Below are 22,782 nucleotides of genomic sequence, written 5' to 3' on the forward strand. Positions count from 1 at the left end.
ATATGGTTGTATATGTCACTCGCTCGCTTCTTATTGTTTCGCTGCCTTCTCAATTATATAATGCATGTTTTCTTCAGCGCTTTTTGAGGTCTTCCTGGTTTTCTATGTACTGCGTGATTACGTGGGAGGCGTGATGATGTCACACGAAACTCCGCCCCACGGCGTTGAAGCTCATCTCCATTACAGTAAATGGAGAAAAACTGCTTCCAGTTATGACCATTACGCGTAGAATTTCGATATAAAACCTGCCCAACTTTTGTAAGGAAGCTGTAAGGAATGAACCTGCCAAATTTCAGCCTTCCACCCACACGGGAAGTTGGAGAATTAGTGATGAGTGAGTGAGTGAGTGAGTGAGTGAGTGAGGGCTTTGCCTTTTATTAGTATAGATTCCAGATACCTCACTTCTAGATAAACAAATTTCAGTTGTGAGAAGTTTGTGTCTGACTTCAGCTGCCTTAGTGAGGGATGGGATAGCAGGCTCCCTGCCTGTGGCCGATTGACATATTTACAAAAAGGCAATATCGGTGTGCACTTAACACAGTGATGAGGAGGTGTGAGTAAAATTAAAGTGGCCCGGCATTACGAATATTTTTGCGGGCTTCAGGGATTCTAGTATTAAGACAACAGAAATCATCTTTACCCAATAGGACAACAACAGTTAACAACAGATTGAAAAGTATTCATTAGTCGGTTGTGGAAAAATTCTGACTGAAGGTTTGCTAATGGATATTAAAATATAACCATTACTCCTTCGTATGATTTCCTGATTTTTGAGCAAAAAAACCTCAAATAAGCCATACGGTGCTGCAGAAAAGAAGTAAGCATGTACATCAGTTATATTTTCCTTATCTTCTAAACTGAAAAACACGTCTATCAAATTATGTAATAAAAAGCTGTAATGCATAATACGCAGATTCACTTCTAGCCCTGTTACATGAATATTTAGTATTATATTCTTAGTGCTGATCATTGTTTTATATTACATATTTATCTGATACTTTTGTTCAAAGCACCTTATAAGTCACAAATGGGTAGCATAATCATGTACTGTTTTTGAAAACTGGAGTCTTGTAAGAGAAGAATCGTTGTCAGCCTTACATTACCTTGCCACTGCTAGATAAGTGGACTGATCTGGTTGTTTCCATAAATGCAGCATCTAGCCCTCCTTCTACTCTTGTCTTCTGCTTTTTTCTTGGATTTTTCTCTTTGAAAGGTGTATGCTTTGGAGTTGTGTTTTGCTCTGTATTCCAATGTGCCATTAGCACTAATATTCTGTTATCTTCACAGTCATTCCAAAAATACCTCCCTGCAGACTATGGAATAGAGCATGGCCATATGGATATGGGGTATGGATAGACGTTGGTGAAACGCAATCACAGTTTCAGTCATTCTGACAGTTGATGCCATTTTCAGAGACTGTCCCTGCAGCAAAGCTGCAGTGAGGTGTACAGGTACTTGTGCATCCAGGTGATATAGTTCACTCAGCTTGTCAAATGTGTTGCTCAATTGTCTTCCTCATTAACATGAACATAATGGTCTGGTCAGGTCAAGTCAGGTTAGGGAGCATGTACTAAAACAGCTTGTTGCCGCACCCTCCACATGACAAAACAGATTGACACAAGGTCCAGTCCCACCCTCTGAAAATGAGCATCTATCTTTTGCAGCCAGTTGTTATGTGGGCGTCCCCTTGGCCTGGCCTAGCCACTCGGGTCCTCAACAGTGAGGATCCTGAGAGCCGGATCACCCTCCAGGAATAATGCCACATGGCAGTAGTGCTGTAACTGACACTCCTTCATAATTCAGGTAATGTGCCTCATTCGATACCTCGTGAGCAACTGCTCATTTGACACCAAGTCAAACCAGCGGTACCCAAGGATTCTCCAAAGAGACACAATACTGAAGGAGTCCAGTCTTCATCTCAGGTCACTGGATAGTAACTTTGTCTTGCAATCATATAGCAAAACAGAGAGCACCTGGACTCTAAAGAATTGGACCTTTGTCCTTTTCTGATTTATCAGGAGCGCCACACACCTCTTTCCAGTAACCTCATGACCCCCTATGCTTTCCCAATCTGTCTACTGACTTAGATAGAGTCACCAGAGACATGAATGTTGCTGCTGAGATAAATAAACCTCTTGATGAGGTCAACATTCCCTCCGCAGACAGACACACTGCTGATCTCTTTGCCTAAGAGATCATTAAAGGCCTGGATCTTGATTTTTATCCAGGACACTTGCAAGCCTAGACATTCAGACTCCTCGATCAGTCTATCAAGAGCCCCGATCAGAGCCTCCATTGACTCTGCGAACATCACAGCACTGTCAGCAAAGCTGAGATCAATGAATCTATTTTCTCCAACAGATACCCCACAGACACTGGACCCATGACCCTGCCCAACACACAAGCATTGAACAGAGTAGAAGCAAGAATATACCCCTGATGAACCCCAGAATCAACTGGGAAAAAACACAGAGGTTCTATCTCCACTCTGTACAGCACTCACAGTACCAGTGTACAGTCTGGCCATGATAACCAGCAACTTTGGGGGATTCCACAAAATCTGAGGATGTCCAACAGGGTAGCTCGATCAACAAGCTTGAGTAACACTTTATGAAAATCGACAAAGGCTGCAAAGAATCTCTGCTGATTAATCGCATTTGCACTCCATGAGAACCCTCAGTGCTAGGATGCAGTCGATGGTAGACTTCTTAGGTGTAAAACCAGACTTCTCCGGTCGCTGGTAGTGATCATGTATACTATTGAGGATGACCCTAGCAAGGACTTTAACAGGCACCGAGAGTAGTGTTATCCTCCTGTAGTTACAGCAGTCTAGGCGATCGCCCTTCCCTTTCCACTTAGGGACGACAAGTCCCATTTTCCAGTTAGTTACATCATGGCTCCAAAAAAATCACAAATTAATAAGAAAAACCCTGGACAACTGAGTACCGAAAGATCAAGAGGACATAGCTCTGAATGTGAAACGTCAAGTGCTAAAATGTAGATATGTAGCTTTCTTAAACATAATTTAATGAAGGGCACTGTCTCATTAAGGTTTGTTTTGAAGATTGTTATTATCTAATTCTGTCAGTTCTCATGTACAGTATTTCAGTATTATTTGATCAAAAGTTGGGGTCATTTTTTGGGGCCAGGGAATGCTTAAAATATTTTGCATTTAAAATAATGATAATTAGGTGTTAAAATTGCACAAATTCATGTTATTTCAGGAACACTTAATAAAGCAGAGTAAGCCTGTATTTGAGTTGTATTTGAGTTAAAGATCTGTAGGCAGAGGAGAGGTTGGCTCAAGTATTCTTCCCTGGCAAATGAAGAGACTAAATCTAGTACACAAGTCCATAAGGCAAAAATAGAGGGTCGTTTAGAACAGTGAGAGAATATACAGAAGTACAGAACATAATTTTTAGATTTAAAAAACTTGAAAGAAAATAATCTCGGCTGTGGAGTCTGTAGATAAATTCTTCGACTCCTTAGTTTCCAGTACTACTGACTCTGACTCCTCTGTATTTAATTTGCTAATATATTTTCCATACAAATCTTAACTGCATGAACAAAAAACAAAAGCAAGAAAACCTAAAACAGTTTATATGTTAAACTTGGAATACAGTTGTAGAGTAGAATAGCTGTTAAATGCAATTCAAAATTAACTCTGTGCAGAGTTCTAAGAAACAGAATTGCTTCTGCCAGATCTTCTTTCATAGAAGCTGTTAAATCTGACTTGATTATTTTTAGAGCTGAAAATAGTCTTTCAGCACTGACTTGGGTGGGTGGCATTGCTGTTACAGTTCTAGCCACATCACTGATAATCTCTAGATCAACAAGGATGGCATTTTCTACAGTCCGTTTCGATGAGTGATCATACTTTTCAACTTCTGGAATCTCTTTATTTGGACGTTTACTGGTAGTTTATCTTTCACACATAGGCGACGTCGCTTTGCTTTTGAAACTTCAATTTTGTCCAAGTAGGAATCAAACTGTAATTCTTCATTTGAAAAGGATGATCCTGAGTTATCAGTGCTTATAGCTTTATCCAGTGGTGGTGTTTCAGGTAGTAAGAATCCCTTCATGCGAACTGCTACATCATAGAGCGTCTTTTTTCCATTAGCAATCTGGTCACTGCTCAACAAAATTTGGCTTATTCGATCAGCATAAATAGCAGCTAACAAGATTTGATTATCCAGTAAGAGACTCTCTCTTTTCTTCATTGAAGATACAATGCCATCAGCTATTAACCCTCCACTTTTGTTCAGGCAATATATCAAGCTCTTCCATTCTAAGAAAAATTTACCAGGTGTTAAATCTTCATATTGCAACCTCTTGGTGACGATTAAAGGGGTAAGAAAGTAGACTTTCTAGTTCTTTTACTTGTGGCCACTGGCTTTCAGTTAATAAAACATTTTCATTGTCCAGTTCTTTAAAAAAGTATTTTAGTTCAAGCAAACGCCTTACCATCAAATAAGTGTTGTTTGATCCCAAATGACTCCTTTTCCTGCGCGTCTTTTCAAAATGGCATCTGTTTTAGGGGCACTGGCTGCAACAGTTACTTGCCTCATTATACTAAATAGAGTAGCTGCATGATGATCTTTCAGTCCACCTCTTATTGCAAATTGCAGAGTATGAACAGCACAGTGCATATGTTGAATACCAGTAAGCTTAGATGCTTCTTTAGCAATGTTATCCAACATTTCACTATTCTCTTCGGTTTCACTTTCTCCAATACTTGCAGAACTGTCTTCCTCTAATATGTTTGTCACTTTCTTCATCTACTTTGTTAATTTGCTCAACTGTGCTTAACATATTAGAAGCATTATCTGTCACAATACATAGAATCTGTTCCTTTTTAATTTCAAAATCTTCTAGAACAGGTGGTGTGCAAAATTATGCTAAAGTTCAGCCCTGGGTGGGAGCATATGTGGAGAGTGCAGACAGAACCTCTGAACACACATCAGGCCATAGCACACACCTACACCTACATCATTACACTTGTTTACACTCAAATTAATTTGTTAAACACTTCATATCTGAAATAAAATTAAAACACTTTTTGTAATGTACCATAATCCAGATTACAATACGTGAATATCAGGTTGTATAATAGCTCAGCTGAACTTCACACTAGTAGTAACACAACTATGCACTGGGCTTTATTCTTACATCAGAGGTACTTAATTATGACTATTGTTTGTGAAATGGAACATTTGAATTTGCTATATTTTTTTTCATTTAATTTAAATTTATTAGTCGTCGTAGTCAGTACATTTTTGCCCCCCGACTCCAGGTACCCAAAATTGTCTCCGACTCCAATTGTACAACCCTGAAAATATTGACAGAGTCTGAAAAATGTTCTGTAAGAAAGGAAGGGTAAAGAAACAAATGAGAAGAAATGCAACAGTGAAAACAAATAAAAGTAAGAACAAAATTAATGTTTATTGTCCAGTTTGATAATGTCAAACGTATGTACAGTAAATGTCCCTTTATGGAACAATTAGAACAAATGAAAAGCACTAGTCATGAAAGGGTGATCACTTTAGAAAAATCAAGATAAAGCTATTTTGGATAAATTTACAAATTTGGACAATACAGCAAGAAGTAAAAATGTTTATACTTTGGAATTTGGATGTGGATTATGGAAATTCAACTAAATATGTAACCCTAGTCCTATTCAAAATCATTATACATAACTCAGAAGTGTAGCAGGTAAGTGTTCTACAAGAGCTTTCATTTTTAAATTTGATAAGTTTCAGATGAAAAGAAGATGTAATGTTTCATGCCAGTGATAAGAGAAAGATTATTTTTAAGAACAATTAGGTCTACTTCATTTCCAAAGTTTTTTGTTGTCACTAATGGAAAGGGAACTGTGTAGAATGCTATTAAGCTATAACTGCTTGCTGAACACTTAAGATTTGGCCACATCTTCCCAGCCAAGATAAACATTGTGGAAGAGAAATCACACTTGTGTATGATTTAGCTAAAGAGGTGAAAGTCTGTTCTTCAATTTGTAAAACCTGAATAGGGTCCAGCCATGAAGTAAAATAGAAAATGTGAATAAAAAGACTGAAGTAGGCATCTGTCACAAAGTGCACAAAATAACAGCACTGATGAAGCCTTACAAGCTTTTAAGGGCTTTTATGATCAATACTAGACATTAAGCCTGTTACAATAACAGGCGCTAGAACAGTAGTGCATAAACATTAGTAGGAACAGTCTATATTAAATGGCAAGGGACCTTGTATGTGGCTGTAATATGTGTCACTGTATTGTGTGAATTTAATTTACTCTTGCTTACTGGTTTGTATTTCTGTAAAATGCCTGTAATTTTGTCTGACAATAATACAGTGGAACCTCGTTTCACGACCATAATTCGTTCCAAAACTCTGGTCGTAACCCGATTTGGTCGTGAACTGAAGTAATTTCCCCCATAGGATTGTATGTAAATACAATTAATCCGTTCCAGACCGTATGAACTGTATGTAAATATATATATTTTTAAAGTTTTTAAGCACAAATATAGTTAATCATACCATAGAATGCTCAGCATAATAGTAAACTAAATGTAAAACCATTGAATAACACTGAGAAAACCTTGAACAGAGAAAACTAAGACTGCAAGAGTTCGCGCTATTGCCTTACGACCCACTCGCTAAAAACACTTTTTTTTAATGAATTTTAAGCACAGGGAAAAAAATTAACATTTGAAAAATCCGTACTTTAATAAACAACCAAGAAAAGTAACATTGCAACAATGCACGGGCGCGCCTGTGTGTCTGTGTCTGTCTGTCTCGCGCGGGCCTGTGTGTGTCTGTGTCTGTTCTGTCTCGCGCGCGCCTGTGTGTGTCTGTCTGTCTGTCTCGCGCGCGCCTATGTGTGTGTGTGTGTGTGTGTGTGTCTGTCTCGCTCGCACACGCACCTGTGTGTGTCTCTCTCTCTCTGCACAGGAAGAGACTGAACATGTGCCGTGTGGCCCCGCGCATGCACACTTCACCAGAAGACGCACACACGAACACCTGGACCCACACAGGGGTTTTATTAAAGAGGATACTGTGCAGTAACTAGCATGCTTTGTGTGTGACATGTAGGTGTCTTACCAGTGTCCTGAATTACAGCTATTTTAATCGTCGACATGTACTGTATACAATTTGATTTATCGCTCTTCTGGTAATGGTTTTATATGTTTATACTGTTTAATTACTAACTTTTTTAAGATCATTATGTTACTCTACTGAACCTGATGTTATTGTTTCTAATTTCAGTTTTGATATTTAGGTTTTTTTTGCACTTTTTTGTTCTTTTTGAATGTATATTAGTAAAGTTTAGTTTAACTTAAAGCAGTAAGCCACTATGAATGTTTAAGTGTAGTTTATCTTAGTTTGTCACCAAGTAAAGATTTTTTTTTTGTTTTGTTTACTCTGTTGTTCATACTATCTTTAATGTTCTCCTTTAAATGTCTTACTTGGAAATATCTAGGATGCTGGTTGGTGTATATTGTTGTCTTCAGCAATTTTTTAGTCAGTTTTGTAGAGGTTACCAATGTTTTCAAGCATGTCACAAGAGGGGAACTCTGACATTTTTGATGTCAGCCTATTTTGAAGAGGCAAGATAGTGAAGTGGGAGGGAAGGGACTGAATTCAGTTAATGTACATCTTATTTAATGTGCAGATTTGTCATTCTGAAATTTTTCTTTATTCTGGGGTTTTCCCACACAGACCATTTTGAGGGGAAATATTTTCTTATTTTTCAGATCGCATTGGAGGATAGATAGTATTGAACAATTAATGTTAGTCTTCTAAATAGTATTATTTACAGTAATACCATAGGGGAAAAGGTTATGCAATAAAAAAATCTATTGCCCTCTTATATACTACATTGCTCACAAAGTAGATTTATTTTGCCTATGAGCAAAAATCCTAACCCACCATCTGTAACTCATTGTGAAGACAATATCTTATTTTAAACTAGAAATAATAAAATGTACTTTGAGAAATGGTAGAAATTTTCTTCAGAAATTGTAAAGAATTCCTTAATATTGTTCTAAAATATCCTGCTGGGCCTTTGAGCCTGTTTTTTTGTTTTATGTTTTAATGAGGAACTATTTCATAATATTTTTTACATAGTTTCTTCAACTGGGTTGGGGTGCAAAGTGATGAGTATGTTTTAATGTATGTTAAATTTATGGGATATTGTACTGATTATACACTCAGCAGCCACTTAATTAGGTACACCTCACTAGTACCAGGTTGGGCCACCTTTTGCCTTAAGAACTGCTGTAATTTTTTGTGGCATAGATTCAACAAGGTGCTGGAAACATTCCTCAGGGATTTTGGTCCATATTGACATGAGAGCATGACACGGTTGCTGCAGATTTATCGATTGCACATCCATGATGCAAATCTCCTGTTCCACCGCATCCCAAAGGTGGTCTATTGAATTGAGATCTGGTGACTGTGGAGGCCATTTGAGTGAACTCATTGACATGTTCAAGAAACCAGTTTGACATGATTTGAGCTTTGTGACATGGTGCATTATCCTGCTGGATGTATTCTTCAGAAGATGGGTAGACTGCAGTCATAAAGGGATGGACGTGGTCAGCAACAGTACTCATGTAGGCTGTGGCATTTAAATGATACTCAGTTGGTACTAAGGGGCCCAAAGTGTGCCAAGAAAATATCCCCCACATCATTACACCATTACCACTAGCCTGGATCGTTCATACAAGGCAGGATGGATCCATGCTTTTATGTTACTGATGCCAGATTCTGACCCTATCATCCGAATGTGGTAGACTCATATGCCCAGGCAATGTTTTTCCAGTCTTCTGTTGTCTATTTTGGTGAGCCAGTGTAAATTGTAGCCTAGTTGCCTATTCTTAGCTGACAAGAGTGGCACCCGGTGTGGTCTCTTGCTGCTGTAGCTCAACTGCTTCAAGTTCAATGTATTGTGTGTTCAGAGATGCTCTTCTGCATTCCTCGGTTATAATGAGTTGGTATTTGAGTTACTGTTGTCTTCCTGTCAGCTTGAACCAGTCTGGCCATTCCCCTCTGAAGTCTGGCATCAACAAGGGATTTTAGCCCAGAGAACTGCCACTCACTGGATATTTTCCCTTTTCAGACCATTCTCTATAAACCCCAGAGATTGTTGTGCATGAAAATCCCAGTAGATCAGCAGTTTCTGAAATATTCAGAGCAGCCGCCTGGAATCAACAAAAATGCCACATTCAAAGTTATTTAAATCACTTTTCTTCCCCATTCTGATGCTCGGTTTCACCTTCAGCAAGTCATCTTGACAATGTCTACATTGAGTTACTACCATGTGATTGACTGATTAGATATTTGTATTAACAAGCAGTTGAACAGGTGTACCTAATAAAGTGTCCAGTAAGTGTATAATTGGTTTAATTCTGTTTTACTAAATGTGATATATTTTTAGCTTAATTAAATGCAATCAATTAAAATATAGAGACTTGCTGTTCCCACAGGTTGAGGACTGCAGTGGCCTGACAATATACGTACACTGCTCACAAAAATTAAAGGAACACTTTAAAGAAACGCATTAGATACATCAGATCTCAATATGAAGTTGGATATCTATACAAATAACGACAGGGTAATGTCTTAGGAACAAAAGGATGCCAAGTCTTTTAATGGAAATAAAAGTTTTCTGCCTACAGAGGGCTCAATGTGTAGACACCCTAAAATCAGAGTGAAATGAAGATGTGGCAGGCTTGTCCATTTTTTCAAAAACTTAATTTCTGCTACTCAAAATGCTTTTCAGTATCTTGTGTGGCCCCCACGAGCTTGTATGCATGCTTGACAACGTCGGGGCATGCTCCTAATGAGACGACGGATGGTGTCTTGTGGCATTTCCTCCCAGATCTGTATGAGGGCATTCCTGAGCTGTTGTACAGTCTGAGGAGCAACCTGGCGGCGCCTAATGGACCGAAACATAATGTCCCACAGATGTTCTATTGGGTTTAAGTCAGGGGATCGTGAAGGCCATTCAATTGTTTCAATTCCTTCATCCTCCAGGTACTGCCTGCATACTCTTGCCACATGAGGCCGGGCATTGTCGTGCATTAGGAGGAAACCAGGACCTACTGCACCAGCGTAGGGTCTGACAATGGGTTCAAGGATTTCATCTCGATACCTTATGGCAGTCAGAGCACAATTTCCTACGCAGTAGATGTCTGTGCGTCCCTCCATGGATATGCCTCCCCAGACCATCACTGACCCACCACCAAACCTGTCATGTTGAACGTTGCAGGCAGCATATCGTTCTCCTTGTCATCTCCAGACTCTTTCACGCCTATCACAGCTGCTCAGGGTGAACCTTCTCGCCTGTAAAAGTACAGGCCAGTGGCGGACTTGCCAATTCTGGTGTTCTTGAGCAAATGCCAGTCGAGCTCCACGGTGCTGGGCAGTGAGCACAGGGCCCACTACAGGACGTCGGGCCCTCAGGCCATCTTCATGAAGTCTGTTCCTGATTGTTTGGGTAGAGACATTCACACCAGTGGCCCTCTGGAGGTCATTCTGTAGGGCACAAGCAGTGCTCAGCCTGTTCCGCCTTGCACAAAGGAGCAGGTATCGGTCCTGCTGATGGGTTGAGGACCTTCTACGGCCCTGTCCAGCTCTCCGAGAATAACAGCCAGTCTCCTGAAATCTCCATGTTCTGAAGATTGTGCTGGGAGACGCATTAAACCTTCTTGCTGCAGCACGTGTGGATGTGCCATCCTGGAGAAGTTGGACAACCTGTGCAACTTCTGTAGGGTTAAGGAATCGCCTCATACTGCCAGTAGAGATAATTACTCAAGCCAAAACTAGCACGAGTGGAAAACCAGCCAAAAAAGATCAAGAGGGAGAAACTTGAAATGACCTCCACATGTAAAACCAGTCCTGTTTTGAGGGTTTTCTAATTGTTGCCACTTTAGTGCACCTGTCGTTAAGTCCATGAACACCAATACAGCTGAAAGTGATTAACAATGACCTCAGCTGCTTAACCAACCACAAAATTATCAGACAGGTTTAATTGATTTCATGCCAGGCCCAATAAAAAAAGTGTTCCTTTAATTTTTGTGAGCAGTGTATTTACAATAAATATTTTGTCTGATAATGATATATAAATGATTTATGACAAAAGAGTGAAGTATTATTGCTTAACACCTTTATTGTAGTTAACTGCTATCATAATGCATAAAGTGTGGAGCAGAAGTATTACCTTTTTTTTCCCTCTGTAGAATGTCAGCAGCTTACAGATAAAACAATGAACAGGAGATTCTGCCAGGTAAGAAGTTTACTTGTTTGACACATATGCATGGTATAAACACAAACCATCTGAAGAAAAGATTTTAGTGAAATTGTACTGGCTACTGTCTGAGATGATGATCTTATTTTTTTCCTCTTAAATCATAATTTAATAGTGAGATTTCATTGTATGTATTTGACTTTTCTAACTTTCCTTTAATAAGAATCAGTTCCTTTAATTAAGTCTTTATTATGTTTGCTTTGTGAAGTATTCTGGAAAGAGGTTTTTTAATTTACTCTGTACCCATTTTTGTGACACCTCAGTCTGCTCACCTGTTAATACTAGAATTCCTGAAGCTTATCATTTTTTTCGTTGTCCGCGACCACCTTAAATTTTCCTGAGATACGCCAAGAAGCTACTAGCTCCTTATCATTGCGCTAATAGCCCACTTTTGTTTTGCAGTAATGTAGATTAGCAGAATGCAGCCTAGTTTACAAATGCATCGGCAAATAAACATTTCAACACAGACTTCAGCTGTGAGGATTGCAGCAGGATGATGGCATCTGACTGAATGGGGGGTGTAGCAGGCTGCCGTCTGCTAATCTACACATTTACAAAACAAAAGTGGGCTATTAAGTGCAGTGATAAGGAGCTATGAGCTTCTTGGTGTATCTCAGGAAAATTTAAGGAGGTCAGGGAAACGAAAAAAATCGTAAGCATCAGGAATTGTTAAGCCAATTATGTTTCTAGGCAGAAAAACAGGACTCTAATCACATAATAAAAAAATCTGTGAATGGTATCTGTCTTTCAGTAGTGATTTCTAAATACACAGTACAATAATGACTTTGACTCAGATTATGACACTTTATGTTCATCATGCATAATCATAAGCTTCTAGCTTATGAACGATCTGAGAGTGGAGCTTACTTCATCTTTGTTTCATTGGGAATATATAATATATATATATATATATATATATATATAGACAAAATTAATCTGCCTAGATATCATTTATCTAGATGACGGCATGTGTAATGGATATATTTTTACTTGTTTCAGAATGAATGACATTAACTTGAGCCCGGTGGGGATGGATCAGTTAAGTGTTTCCTCAGTAAGTGGCACCATACCTGTGACTGGGGGTCATCTAGGATTGGCATCCTCTCCAACTCACAATTCCATTGCTACTACAGGTAAAAGAGATGATGTAGTTAGATTATTTGAAAAATAAAAAAAAACATGGTTATTCCTAAAATACTTTTCTTTAGCCTTTATAAAATTATTTGACCTTGTGCCTACTACTACTGTATTTTACCTGACCTAATGAATAGTTGTTTATAAAAGTCTAGTATTTTAAAACAAACCGTGAAAGAGATGTTTTAATTAAACAATCAATCATCTAAAAGGAATTTGGGTATGCCATTTTTAAAACTTCATAAACAAATGATAAAAATCATGTACAGTTTAGTTAAACAAACACTTTTATATTATCTGTTTTTCTTTTGTTCGTTTTTTTTCCCCAATTGTTAATAATTAATTGGAGAAATCTTATCTACAGTAAGTATGATGGGCTGACAGTGGAGAAGAGGGAAAAATATCTATTGTTAACATTTTCAATGTCCTGCTGATTACTAGGCTCTTTCTGTGCACTCCAGCAATGTGCTACAGTAAAGTCATACGTTGTTGTAACATTTATGCTTACTGTATGCCCACTATTGATAATTGGCATTAAGCATTATTGATTGCATTCATATTATAATATAATAAGAAGATAAGAAACAAATTTGAAACATCATTATATCGTTTGAATTGAAAATTATGATTACATGGACCCTGGACAGAGCATGCTACTTAAAGTTCAAGTTTGTTGTCATGTATGCAGAGTAGTTTGAAATTTTTATTTGCTTGACTCCTGAGAACAATAACGATAATACAATATCAACAAATGACACACAAACATACAAAAAAAGTGCCACATATGTACGTTTTCTCCACAATTATTGCCACCCCTGGGAAAGACAAGTTTTTGGTGAATTACCTTAATCTCACACAAAAAATGAGAGAAATACAACATTTAACTGTAGTAAATTTATTTTGAGAAAAAATAATCATCTCATCAAGAAAATTTTTTTAACAAAATCACACATTCCACGATTAGTTGTTCTTTGAATTTAATACTTTGTACACCTCTCTTTGTCAATAAATCAGCACTGAGTTTTATTCTATTATGTTGGACAATATAGAGCAGGCAATCTGAGACCATTCCTCTTTACAGTGTCACCCCAGGTCATCCAGGGTTCTAGGTTCTCTTTTGTGCCCTTTTCCTCTTCAGCTTAACCCACAGTTTTTCAATGTTGCTTAGGTCCAGATATTGAGGCAGCCATGACGAAAGCTTGATTTCATGTTCCTTTAACCATTTTTTTTATTTGGACATTTGTTTTGGATCCAACAATAGCCCAGTTTTAAGTACTTGGCAGAGGCAGACAGATTTAAAATTAAAAATCTCCTAGTTTTTCATAAATTCCATAATGCCATGTATCCTAAAAAGGATTCCAGGACCTTTAGAGAAACAAAATAGTCCCTCAACATCACACAACGTCCACAATACTTGACACTGGGGTTCAGATTCTTTTTTTTTTTTAATGTGAAACCCACCTTTAGTAATTCACTGAACATTTAATTTCTTATAACTCTTTTTACTCCGCTTTCCCATGGGTGCCAATAATTGTATTTTATGCATTCAATAAAAACATATATTTCCACATTTGTTTTTATAAAATATATCGTGCAACCCAATTTTATATTTTGTGTCCATTCATTAAGACATGGGTCAGTAACATTTTTGGCATATTTTTTTTGAAATACATCATTTTAGAACAAAAAGTCATTTTGCAAATGAATACATACCGTGATTGTGAAGAAATAACTTTTGTTATCCTTTAATGGCCACTTGCAGGACTTATTCCAACTTATGAATGAGTACTGTTTTAGTCTTATTCTGAATAATAGCTCATAATGTGGGGCAATAAATTACAGTTACCCTTTACATGGTCTTATGGTTTCTCTTCATTTGTGTTAAATGTTTAGCTTTTCTTCTCATGTTATGTTTCTTATGCTATGTTTACATTTAATTTTTATTATTTTATTAAATATATCTTTCTAGTAAATAGGACTATCCCCAAGTTTACTAGACAAACACATTTTTCCTACATTCATTTTTCACCTCACATTTTTTGTCTGCATACATTTGTTAAAACACTTTTACCATGTCACCTACATACTGTATATAGTATATTGTTGAAGAGGCAATTGGTGTCTGAGTTATTTGCTTTACATCATGCTTTATGCTTAAGCTTGTGATATTTGTCATGGTTATAGTAGAATTTTTAAAAAGAAATGTACACTAAATATTTTTAGTTGCTTTTTATTTTTACTAATAATAACAGTAATAATGAGCTAATGTTTAATTGCTTTTTGTGAAGATTTATCAACAACCATGCTTTTCTACAAAATAACTGACCAGCAGTTCATGTGTACAGAATAATGTGAGAATGTTCTTGAAGGCATTTGAAATCTGCTGAAGCTCTTATTCAAAAAATGCACTTAGCTCTGCCCCTCTGTTTTGATTGCTCCATGAAATCTATCTGATCCAGTGTTGGCTTGGTACTTGGTATTTGCAGTTAGTAAACCTGGGAGGAGGAATGCATACTGTTGCACACCACAGTATAGCCATAAATGCAAAGGTCTGTTTAAGGGAAACAACTGTATACACACACACAATATATATCAGTTTATCTACCTTTTGATTGTCCTGTTAATTCTGTTCCTGCTATGTGTTTCTACTGCTATGTGCATGTAATTTCCCCTTCGGATTAGTAAAGCTTATCTAATCTAATACTAGAATACGTGTTTTTAAGATTTGTTTTTTCAGTATCCATACACACTGGACAGAAACTGAATGTACTTTTTTTGTTTTTTTTTTTGGTAGTTATTCTCACCAATCATGGCTCCAGAGAGTGGTGACATGTTGCACGTTGATTATTTAACTTTTTTCTGTACGTGTGACAATAATTACCCTTTAAACCTATACTGATGTGAGTGCCAGTGGTCCTGTACCATTTGATAGAAGTTAAAAAAGAGAAATGTAACTGTGAAGAATGGTTGGGCTTTTCATTAAAAATGGGTGCTAAAAAAACGATATTGAGGATAGCTGCCATTTGTAAAATATGTTGTGAAATTGTATGATAAATTACATTCTTAACCATAATGGTAGTGTAAATTAGGTTTTGTTGCTTTGTATTTAGTGGTTATGGGTCCTTTAAGGCGCTATCAAGAACTGCTTCCACTTTTACATGCATAAAATAATTCAGACCTCTATTGTGTGTTAAGTTGTTACATAGCTAGAATGTATGGAAACTTGAAATGCAGCTGCTGTTACAGATTTAAGCATATTCTTAGTCTTTTAATGGGACCATTTGCAACAGTATGTGTCTTTTTACTGCACACTTTACAAAAGGAAAAAATTAACAAAAATCCATACAACAGTTTGTATTTGTGGGAATTTTGTGTAAGGTTGTGTTTAGTGACTGCAGGGCTAGAGTGTTTATTTAAGAGTACCTCCTAATTAAGAAAGTGGCCATTCGTCCTTTTCTGCTTGTACTCTTGGCATCCATTGCTGGGCAACTTCAGCAGCCTTTTGTCTGTTTTTTTCATCACCCATTCCCCAGAACTGACATTCAGTTCAGTCAACAATTGAAACAATGCCATACATCCAAGTGTCCATATCCAACATATTAGACTGTTAGAAGCTTGCAGCGTGTCCATCCCTGGTGAATGAGCTTATGACATGTATGGAGTATGATGATTTCAAAGCGAATCTCTGCATTTCATGTGAAATTCTAACTCGGTCATTGTCATGTTTTCCTCATAAACAAATCATGTTAATATTGTATTTTAGCCTGAATCATCATCAGTGTTACAACTTGCATATTACTTTAAGTGGTTGTGAACGGTGCACTTCTTAAAATATTAGGTTGAAAATAAATCTTTAAATACTTGGGAAATGTGACATTCATACAAAGTGGAATATATTTGTTGTTTGGTGAAAGTATTTAATGGCAATTGCCTTCAGTTATCTCACTTTACAGGCTTTGCTTCCCATATATGTTTAATCTCTTCTCTCTTCTTCCATTAAAATAAATGATGAAAGTACTAAATGTTAGAGAAACATTGTATTTCTAATCTTTCTTCTTATTTGTTTGTTTGAAATAAAATTTCATCTTTTGTTTCTTACTGTCACATACCAACAGTACACTTCTGTGATGTATTCAATTGAAAAATTCCCCCCCCTCCCTCTTGTCTTCAGGAATGCCTGTTGCCATTCCCAATTTGGGTCCTTCATTGGGTTCACTACCTTCTGCTCTTTCACTTATGCTACCTATGGGGCACCTTGGAGATCGTAGTATGATGTGTGGTATTCCAGAAAGAAATTACACTCTTCCGCCACCTCCCTACCCTCATCTGGAAAGCAGTTACTTTAGACACATATTACCTGGTATGTTTGTTGCTTGTTGTTTTTTGTTTGTTGATTTAGCATTGACTTAAATTGGACTAATATGGATTTAAAATACACACTTGGCACTATGTTGAATTATATAATTATTATTGCCATTAGCTGCTCCTACTTATTTTGTTTTTTCAAAACAAAGTATAATGTATAAGTTGTTGTCACTTTGATTTTTTTTGTAAACACCAGCAACCAAAATGGATTAATTCGGTAACTTGTATATAATAACTTAGTGTTTTGTTATTTATTTGAGTCAAAAGAGGTCAAAATGTACTAAAGAGAAACTTGTTGGTTGGATGAAGACACATACAATCATAACATTCCTGTCTCTGTAATATATTTTGCTAAATCATATCTCCAACCTCTAAAATGCATCAATCTTTGTATTCATTTTCCATATGACAAGTAACAGAGCATAAAGGAAAAAAGTTAGAATTATATGAATGTGTTGTATTTTATTAAATTCACTAATCACTTTATTGTAGTTTAGGAATAATAATATTGAGGTGACATTACTGAATAGAAGTATGTTTAAGAGCAAAAATGTTCTTCATTCTCTGAAAAATAAAACCATTTAGTGAAACCTGATTTTGTAAACATACACGAATTTTAGTAGAAAAACTAATAAATGCACAATCTTGAATACCGGTGTGAAGTTTTTCTATGATCTGAATTTAGCAGTTTCATTGGTACCGGGATAAGCCCGGAAATGGTGAGCTACTATTGAACTTACAGAAATCCTCTTAATGTGACAAAAGATATATCACCCACACAACACTCACACCCTTTTTTTTTAGAGTTGCAGCACTCTCTGCTCTTGCAGGTGTAGAACGGAGCACTCCGTGAAATCTGTAAGCAAAAACTAGAGGTAATTAATGTCTCGATGAATGCTCAATAAGTCCCTTGGATGAGTGATGTAACGTATCTCCCTGGAAAAGAACTATGTCCAGATGAACTGAATCAACTTTCTAGAATAGAGATAATAAACTTCTCAGTTCAGAGATTGCAAGACTCTACTTAAACAGAAATCCACCATGAATGGCAATAATGTACTGAAAGATTGGAGAATCAAATTATATTAACAAAAGATGGATATAAAGAAAAAACATAAGCATTTTACTAACTTCTTTCCATCAGTGGCCTCATTTCCCAAACCCAAAAATACACAACTCAAAGAGCTATAAGTATATCCGAATCAGAAAAACTTTATTAACTCTAAAATCCTTGAAGCCTATGAATAAACTGGTAATCCTAGGCCACCTTAAATACCTTTGCAACTCTCCATTAGCGTCTTTTGTTTTGCAAATGTGTCGATGAGCACAAGCAGCCTGCTATTCCAGCCCCCCCACCCCCCCACAAAACAGAGCTCAACTCGGGCAAAAAGTTCTCCCACCTCAAGTCTCTTTATCTGGGCCTGAGGGGCATGGAATTGTACAGGTTGAATAATACTGTATATCGTTGTTTGGAACACATGTATTTCATATGTGTTCTGTATCTATGATGATCTATATAAATGTAGGATGACAGGAAATATGAGGCAAGAAATGTTGAACACATACCTAAAACAGAAACCTTTTCATACTATAGTTCTAATGATAAAATTTTGACATGAAGTGTATAAAGTGTTAAGACTGAAGTCCAAATAAACACTTTCTCAGAATAGGTACACATATAACAAAACAAGTATTCTTTTAGAATATAGAATATAACCGAATAATGCAAGGCACCAAAACAATAGCAAATTCAAATGGTGCTGTAAAAATTTAATAACATGAAATGACTTCACTGAGTGTGTGTCTTCTTTAGTGGTTTTGTGTACTCGTGATACACAGTCCTTATTCTCTAGTCATGCATGACCCTAAACTAGAATCTACCACCCAGTGTTATAACGCTAATGAATCTGAATCAAATGCATTTCGTAATCATCACTTTCTTACTGTTTCCATTTAATTGCCTCCACTCAAAATCAGCGTGTGAACAGAGCACTTGTACACTGAAGCTTGGAGTGTACTTTTCTCCTCACAAAGCTTACGTTGTCCTTACTGTATTTGCTTGCCTTAGCTTCTGTAGTATAGAAAATACTGAACAATTCTTATTGTTGGCTAGAACGCAAACAAATTTTATTTTTATAAGCAGCTTTAAAATAAAACAGAGAATTAATAATGATGTAGAATGGTTCTATAAAAAGGCAGAGTGCTTTATCTTCATAACAAGGGACCTCTATTATTTTTAATTGTCTTGGTTTCAGAACTTCCAACTTTACCCAAGAAATAGTACTTTTCAAAGTATGTTGCTGTGCTAAAAGTAGAACCACCACTAACCTTTTAAAATGGCTGAAAACTGGTTGGTGATGTAAATACGAAGAAGCTACTAAGCACATGACAGCCAGCACAGTAGCAATACTCGGCTTAAAACATGTGCAATAATAAGATGATTAAGTAATTTCTTTTTAAAATACTACTTTCTGCTTTAATCTGCCAGCTAAATAGGTGGCATCCCAGAATAAAATAATGTTTGTGAGCTAAAACATTCTTAATCAGCTTCATCAAATAGTTACCGGTGCATGATCGTGATTAATATGAAGCATTTGAAGCATAAATTCAGTCTAGTAACAGGTAAAGGAAACTATTTTAACAAACAAGAAAATACTTTTGAAAGAGTAAATTAAGGTATCTGATTCTTAATTATCAAATTATGTGTTTATCAAGGCAAATTTCCATCTTCTCTTACAAAATTAAAATTTATTATGTGTATGAAGTTGTAAATTATATGTAAACTCTGAAAACTTAGTTTGGTTCAAAGGGATCTGTACCAAGATTGAGAAATAAGGTTTACATCTAAACATTTTCTTGATTAAATAATATTAAATCTATTGACAGAATACAATAATATGAAGTACAGTATCTAATCCAGTCCTACTTTTCATCAACCAAGCTGCCATTTTTATTATGTATTTTGAAGCATAAATCTCAGCCTTGCAATTATTAATGTGCAATGTGTCCAAAGAATGATTTTCACATCCTTGTAACTTAGTTTTAAATCTTAAAAAGAAATTACAAAATGTAGAAAGAATTGTTTTCTTAACTGAAATTTTTTTATTCAAATACTATTTACTGTACTTGTTAATTTCACTGAGAAAAGCTAATAGGCATTGTTGAATATTTGTTTTTATCAATAGGCATATTGTCTTATCTAGCTGACAGACCACCTCCACAATATATTCATCCCAGCTCCTTAAACATGGATGGAACTCCTACATTGTCTGTACATACTAATCCTACTTCAATTGATCATTACCAGCCCAGTGGTACGGTTGGGCTGGAAGCAACTATGGTTGCTTTGGACTCACGACAAGTTGGGTCCCATGGAGCTCAGAGTCTTCATTCTGGCAGTGGACATGAAGTACCATTAGATAGTATTGAACCTGTGTCTCGTGTGACCAGCCCTATTTCTACTGAAGCGATGGGAGAGGAGCTTACAATGGATGGAGTGGCAGCAGAGCATCAAACACTACCCACAAACATCAGAAACCATGAATCAATAGCAGTGGATTCTGTTGGGAACAGTATGCCTTCAGAAGCAGTGGGTCATGGCAATGTTCTTCCTATTCACACTGGGACTCTAGAGCTGCCTGTTGTTATGGAAACAGAACATTTAGGGGGAAGGGTTTCAAATAGTAACCTGACAGAGTCAATTCACACAGCTGGTATGAATTCTGGCTCAGTAAGTGTGGTACTCTCTAGTTCTCACTCGATGACCCCGCTGGAGCCTGTATCAATTCACAGTGGAAATATTGGACTGGAGCCAGTCTCTGTTTCTTCGATCACTGCTGAGGTGTCTTTGGGAAATGGACAGGTGGAAGTGTCTCCTGAGAATCTGGTGTTGGTGCCACAGCCTTTGCAAATGGAAGACTCTAACTCTAATAAAGAAAACATGGCAACTTCATTTACAATATGTAAGTCTCAATGTTTACTCATTAAGTGTGCATTCATATGAAATTTTAGAAACTATTGTGTATTCTTTTTGTTATTAAACAACATAGCATTTCATTTCACTTAAGTATTTTTAAGTGTGATACATTGTCTAATGTTTGCGGGTCTCTTAGTATGGAGTTGGAATTTTCCCTGTATGGGATATGGTCAGTACACAAAATGCATCTAAAATTCCAGTGTTACTAGTTTTCTTAACTTTGTCTTTGGTTGGCATTCTTTGGCAGCTTTTCCTACTTAATTCCCACTTACTCTGGAACAGGATAATCACCCTTAGCCAAATCTAGTACTAGAGTGTCATCAAACAAGTCAGCAATTTATTTGTTGTTATAAAGATTTATTACATGTTTTCAGTATAATGTTTTTATAGTCATTCATTTACTGTGAATTATATTTACGGTAACCTTGACACAATTAGATATTTGTATTAACCATGCATTAGTTTCTCAGAATTTTTTACATTTCTTAATAGTTTTTTTGAGAATAGTTACATATATCCATATATTTAATACAGTATATAAATATCTTTATTGGTTGTTCACTGAATAATGAATGTTATAAGATAAATGAAATGTTACAGTATATGTGGAGGTGAAGGTCTGTGGTAAAGTTTGCATGTTTGTAGCTAGAAATCCACAAAAGGAACAAATGAATCACATATCTTAAAATAGGTTTTTATTCCTAAGCTTTCAATCCCTAATAGGAATCATCATGAGAGGAAAATTATTAGACTCACAGGAAACCAAGGCACAAATAAGATTTTGTGACCAATACCCTCCGAATAGTATTTATAAACATCTGATTTTTAATTGAAACAAGTTCATTCAAAGCAAAACAAAACCCTCATCAAGAAATAAATATGTTTTAAGAAAAACACATGTGCCTCAATTGTTGGCACACTTGGAAATTGTAAAATCGGACATTGTTAAGTTGAGTGTACAGCTGAAATCAATGACTTCCTGATAAACTGGGATACAAGTGTGAGGAGAAACAGAACCAAATTTCTTTAGCCAACCACCATCATGGCAAAGAACAGAGAACACTCAATCCAACTGAAGGAGAAATGTGTTGCCCTTCATAACTCAGGGAATGGTTATAAAAAAAAAAAAATTGCTACTCATCTGAAAATGCCCATTTGTACAGTTGGGGCAATAATAAAAACGTGGTCATCAACTGGAAATGTGACAAACTTGCCTGGAAGAGGACTCAAGTTTATTTTACCTCATTGTACAGTGAGAAGGATAGTAAGAGAGCCAATAATATCTCCAAGGATCACTGTTGGGGAATTGCAAGGAAAAAGTAAAATCCTGGAGTTTGTAAAATGTTACTACAGCTTTGATTGAAACTGTGTTCTATGGTCTGATGAAACAAAAATTTAACTTTTTGGCAATAAACATGCAAAGTGGGTTTGGTATAAAAAAAAGGACGGCTATAATGAAAAGAACCTTGTCCCAACTGTGAAGTATGGTGGAGGTTCTGTGATGTTATGGGGCTGTTTTTCCTCCAATGGCCCTGGAAACTGTTAGGGTACATGGCATCATGGATTCCATGAAATATCAAGAGATTTTAAATCAAAACTTGGCTTCCTCTGCCAAGAAACTAAAACTGGGTCATCATTGGAACTTTCAGCAGGATAATGATCTGAAACACATGTCCAAATCAACTCTGCAATGGTTAACTGACCACACAATCAAAGTTCTACCATGACCATCTCAGTCCCCTGAGCTGAATCCTACTGAAAACCTGTGGAGTGAGCTGAAGAGGAGGGTACACGGGAGAAGGGCTAGGACCCTGGATGATCTGGAGAGATTATATAAAGATGAATGGTCTCAGATGTCATGCACTGTATTCTCCTGCCTTATAAAAGGTTACAAGAGAAGATTCTATGCTGTTATGTTAGCATAGGGAGGTTGTACAAAGTATTAAATGTAGGAGTGCCAACAATTGTGGCACACATATTTTTGTTAAAAACATTTA

At 36.6% G+C, this 22,782-nt stretch overlaps 1 protein-coding gene across 1 annotated transcript in view; it reads left to right on the forward strand.

The window, feature by feature from the left end:
• Positions 1-22,782, forward strand: part of prdm4 (PR domain containing 4) — a 71,191-nt gene that overhangs the window by 15,686 nt on the left and 32,723 nt on the right. Inside the window, exons 2-5 of the mRNA XM_039769535.1 lie at positions 11,243-11,289; positions 12,310-12,443; positions 16,616-16,804; positions 19,995-20,771. Of these exons, the coding sequence (XP_039625469.1) occupies positions 12,311-12,443; positions 16,616-16,804; positions 19,995-20,771 (1,099 nt within the window). The 5' untranslated portion in view covers positions 11,243-11,289; position 12,310. The remainder of the gene's footprint in view (positions 1-11,242; positions 11,290-12,309; positions 12,444-16,615; positions 16,805-19,994; positions 20,772-22,782) is intronic.

Source organism: Polypterus senegalus, chromosome 11, assembly GCF_016835505.1.
Source record: "Polypterus senegalus isolate Bchr_013 chromosome 11, ASM1683550v1, whole genome shotgun sequence".
Classification (NCBI taxonomy): Eukaryota; Metazoa; Chordata; class Cladistia; order Polypteriformes; family Polypteridae; genus Polypterus; species Polypterus senegalus.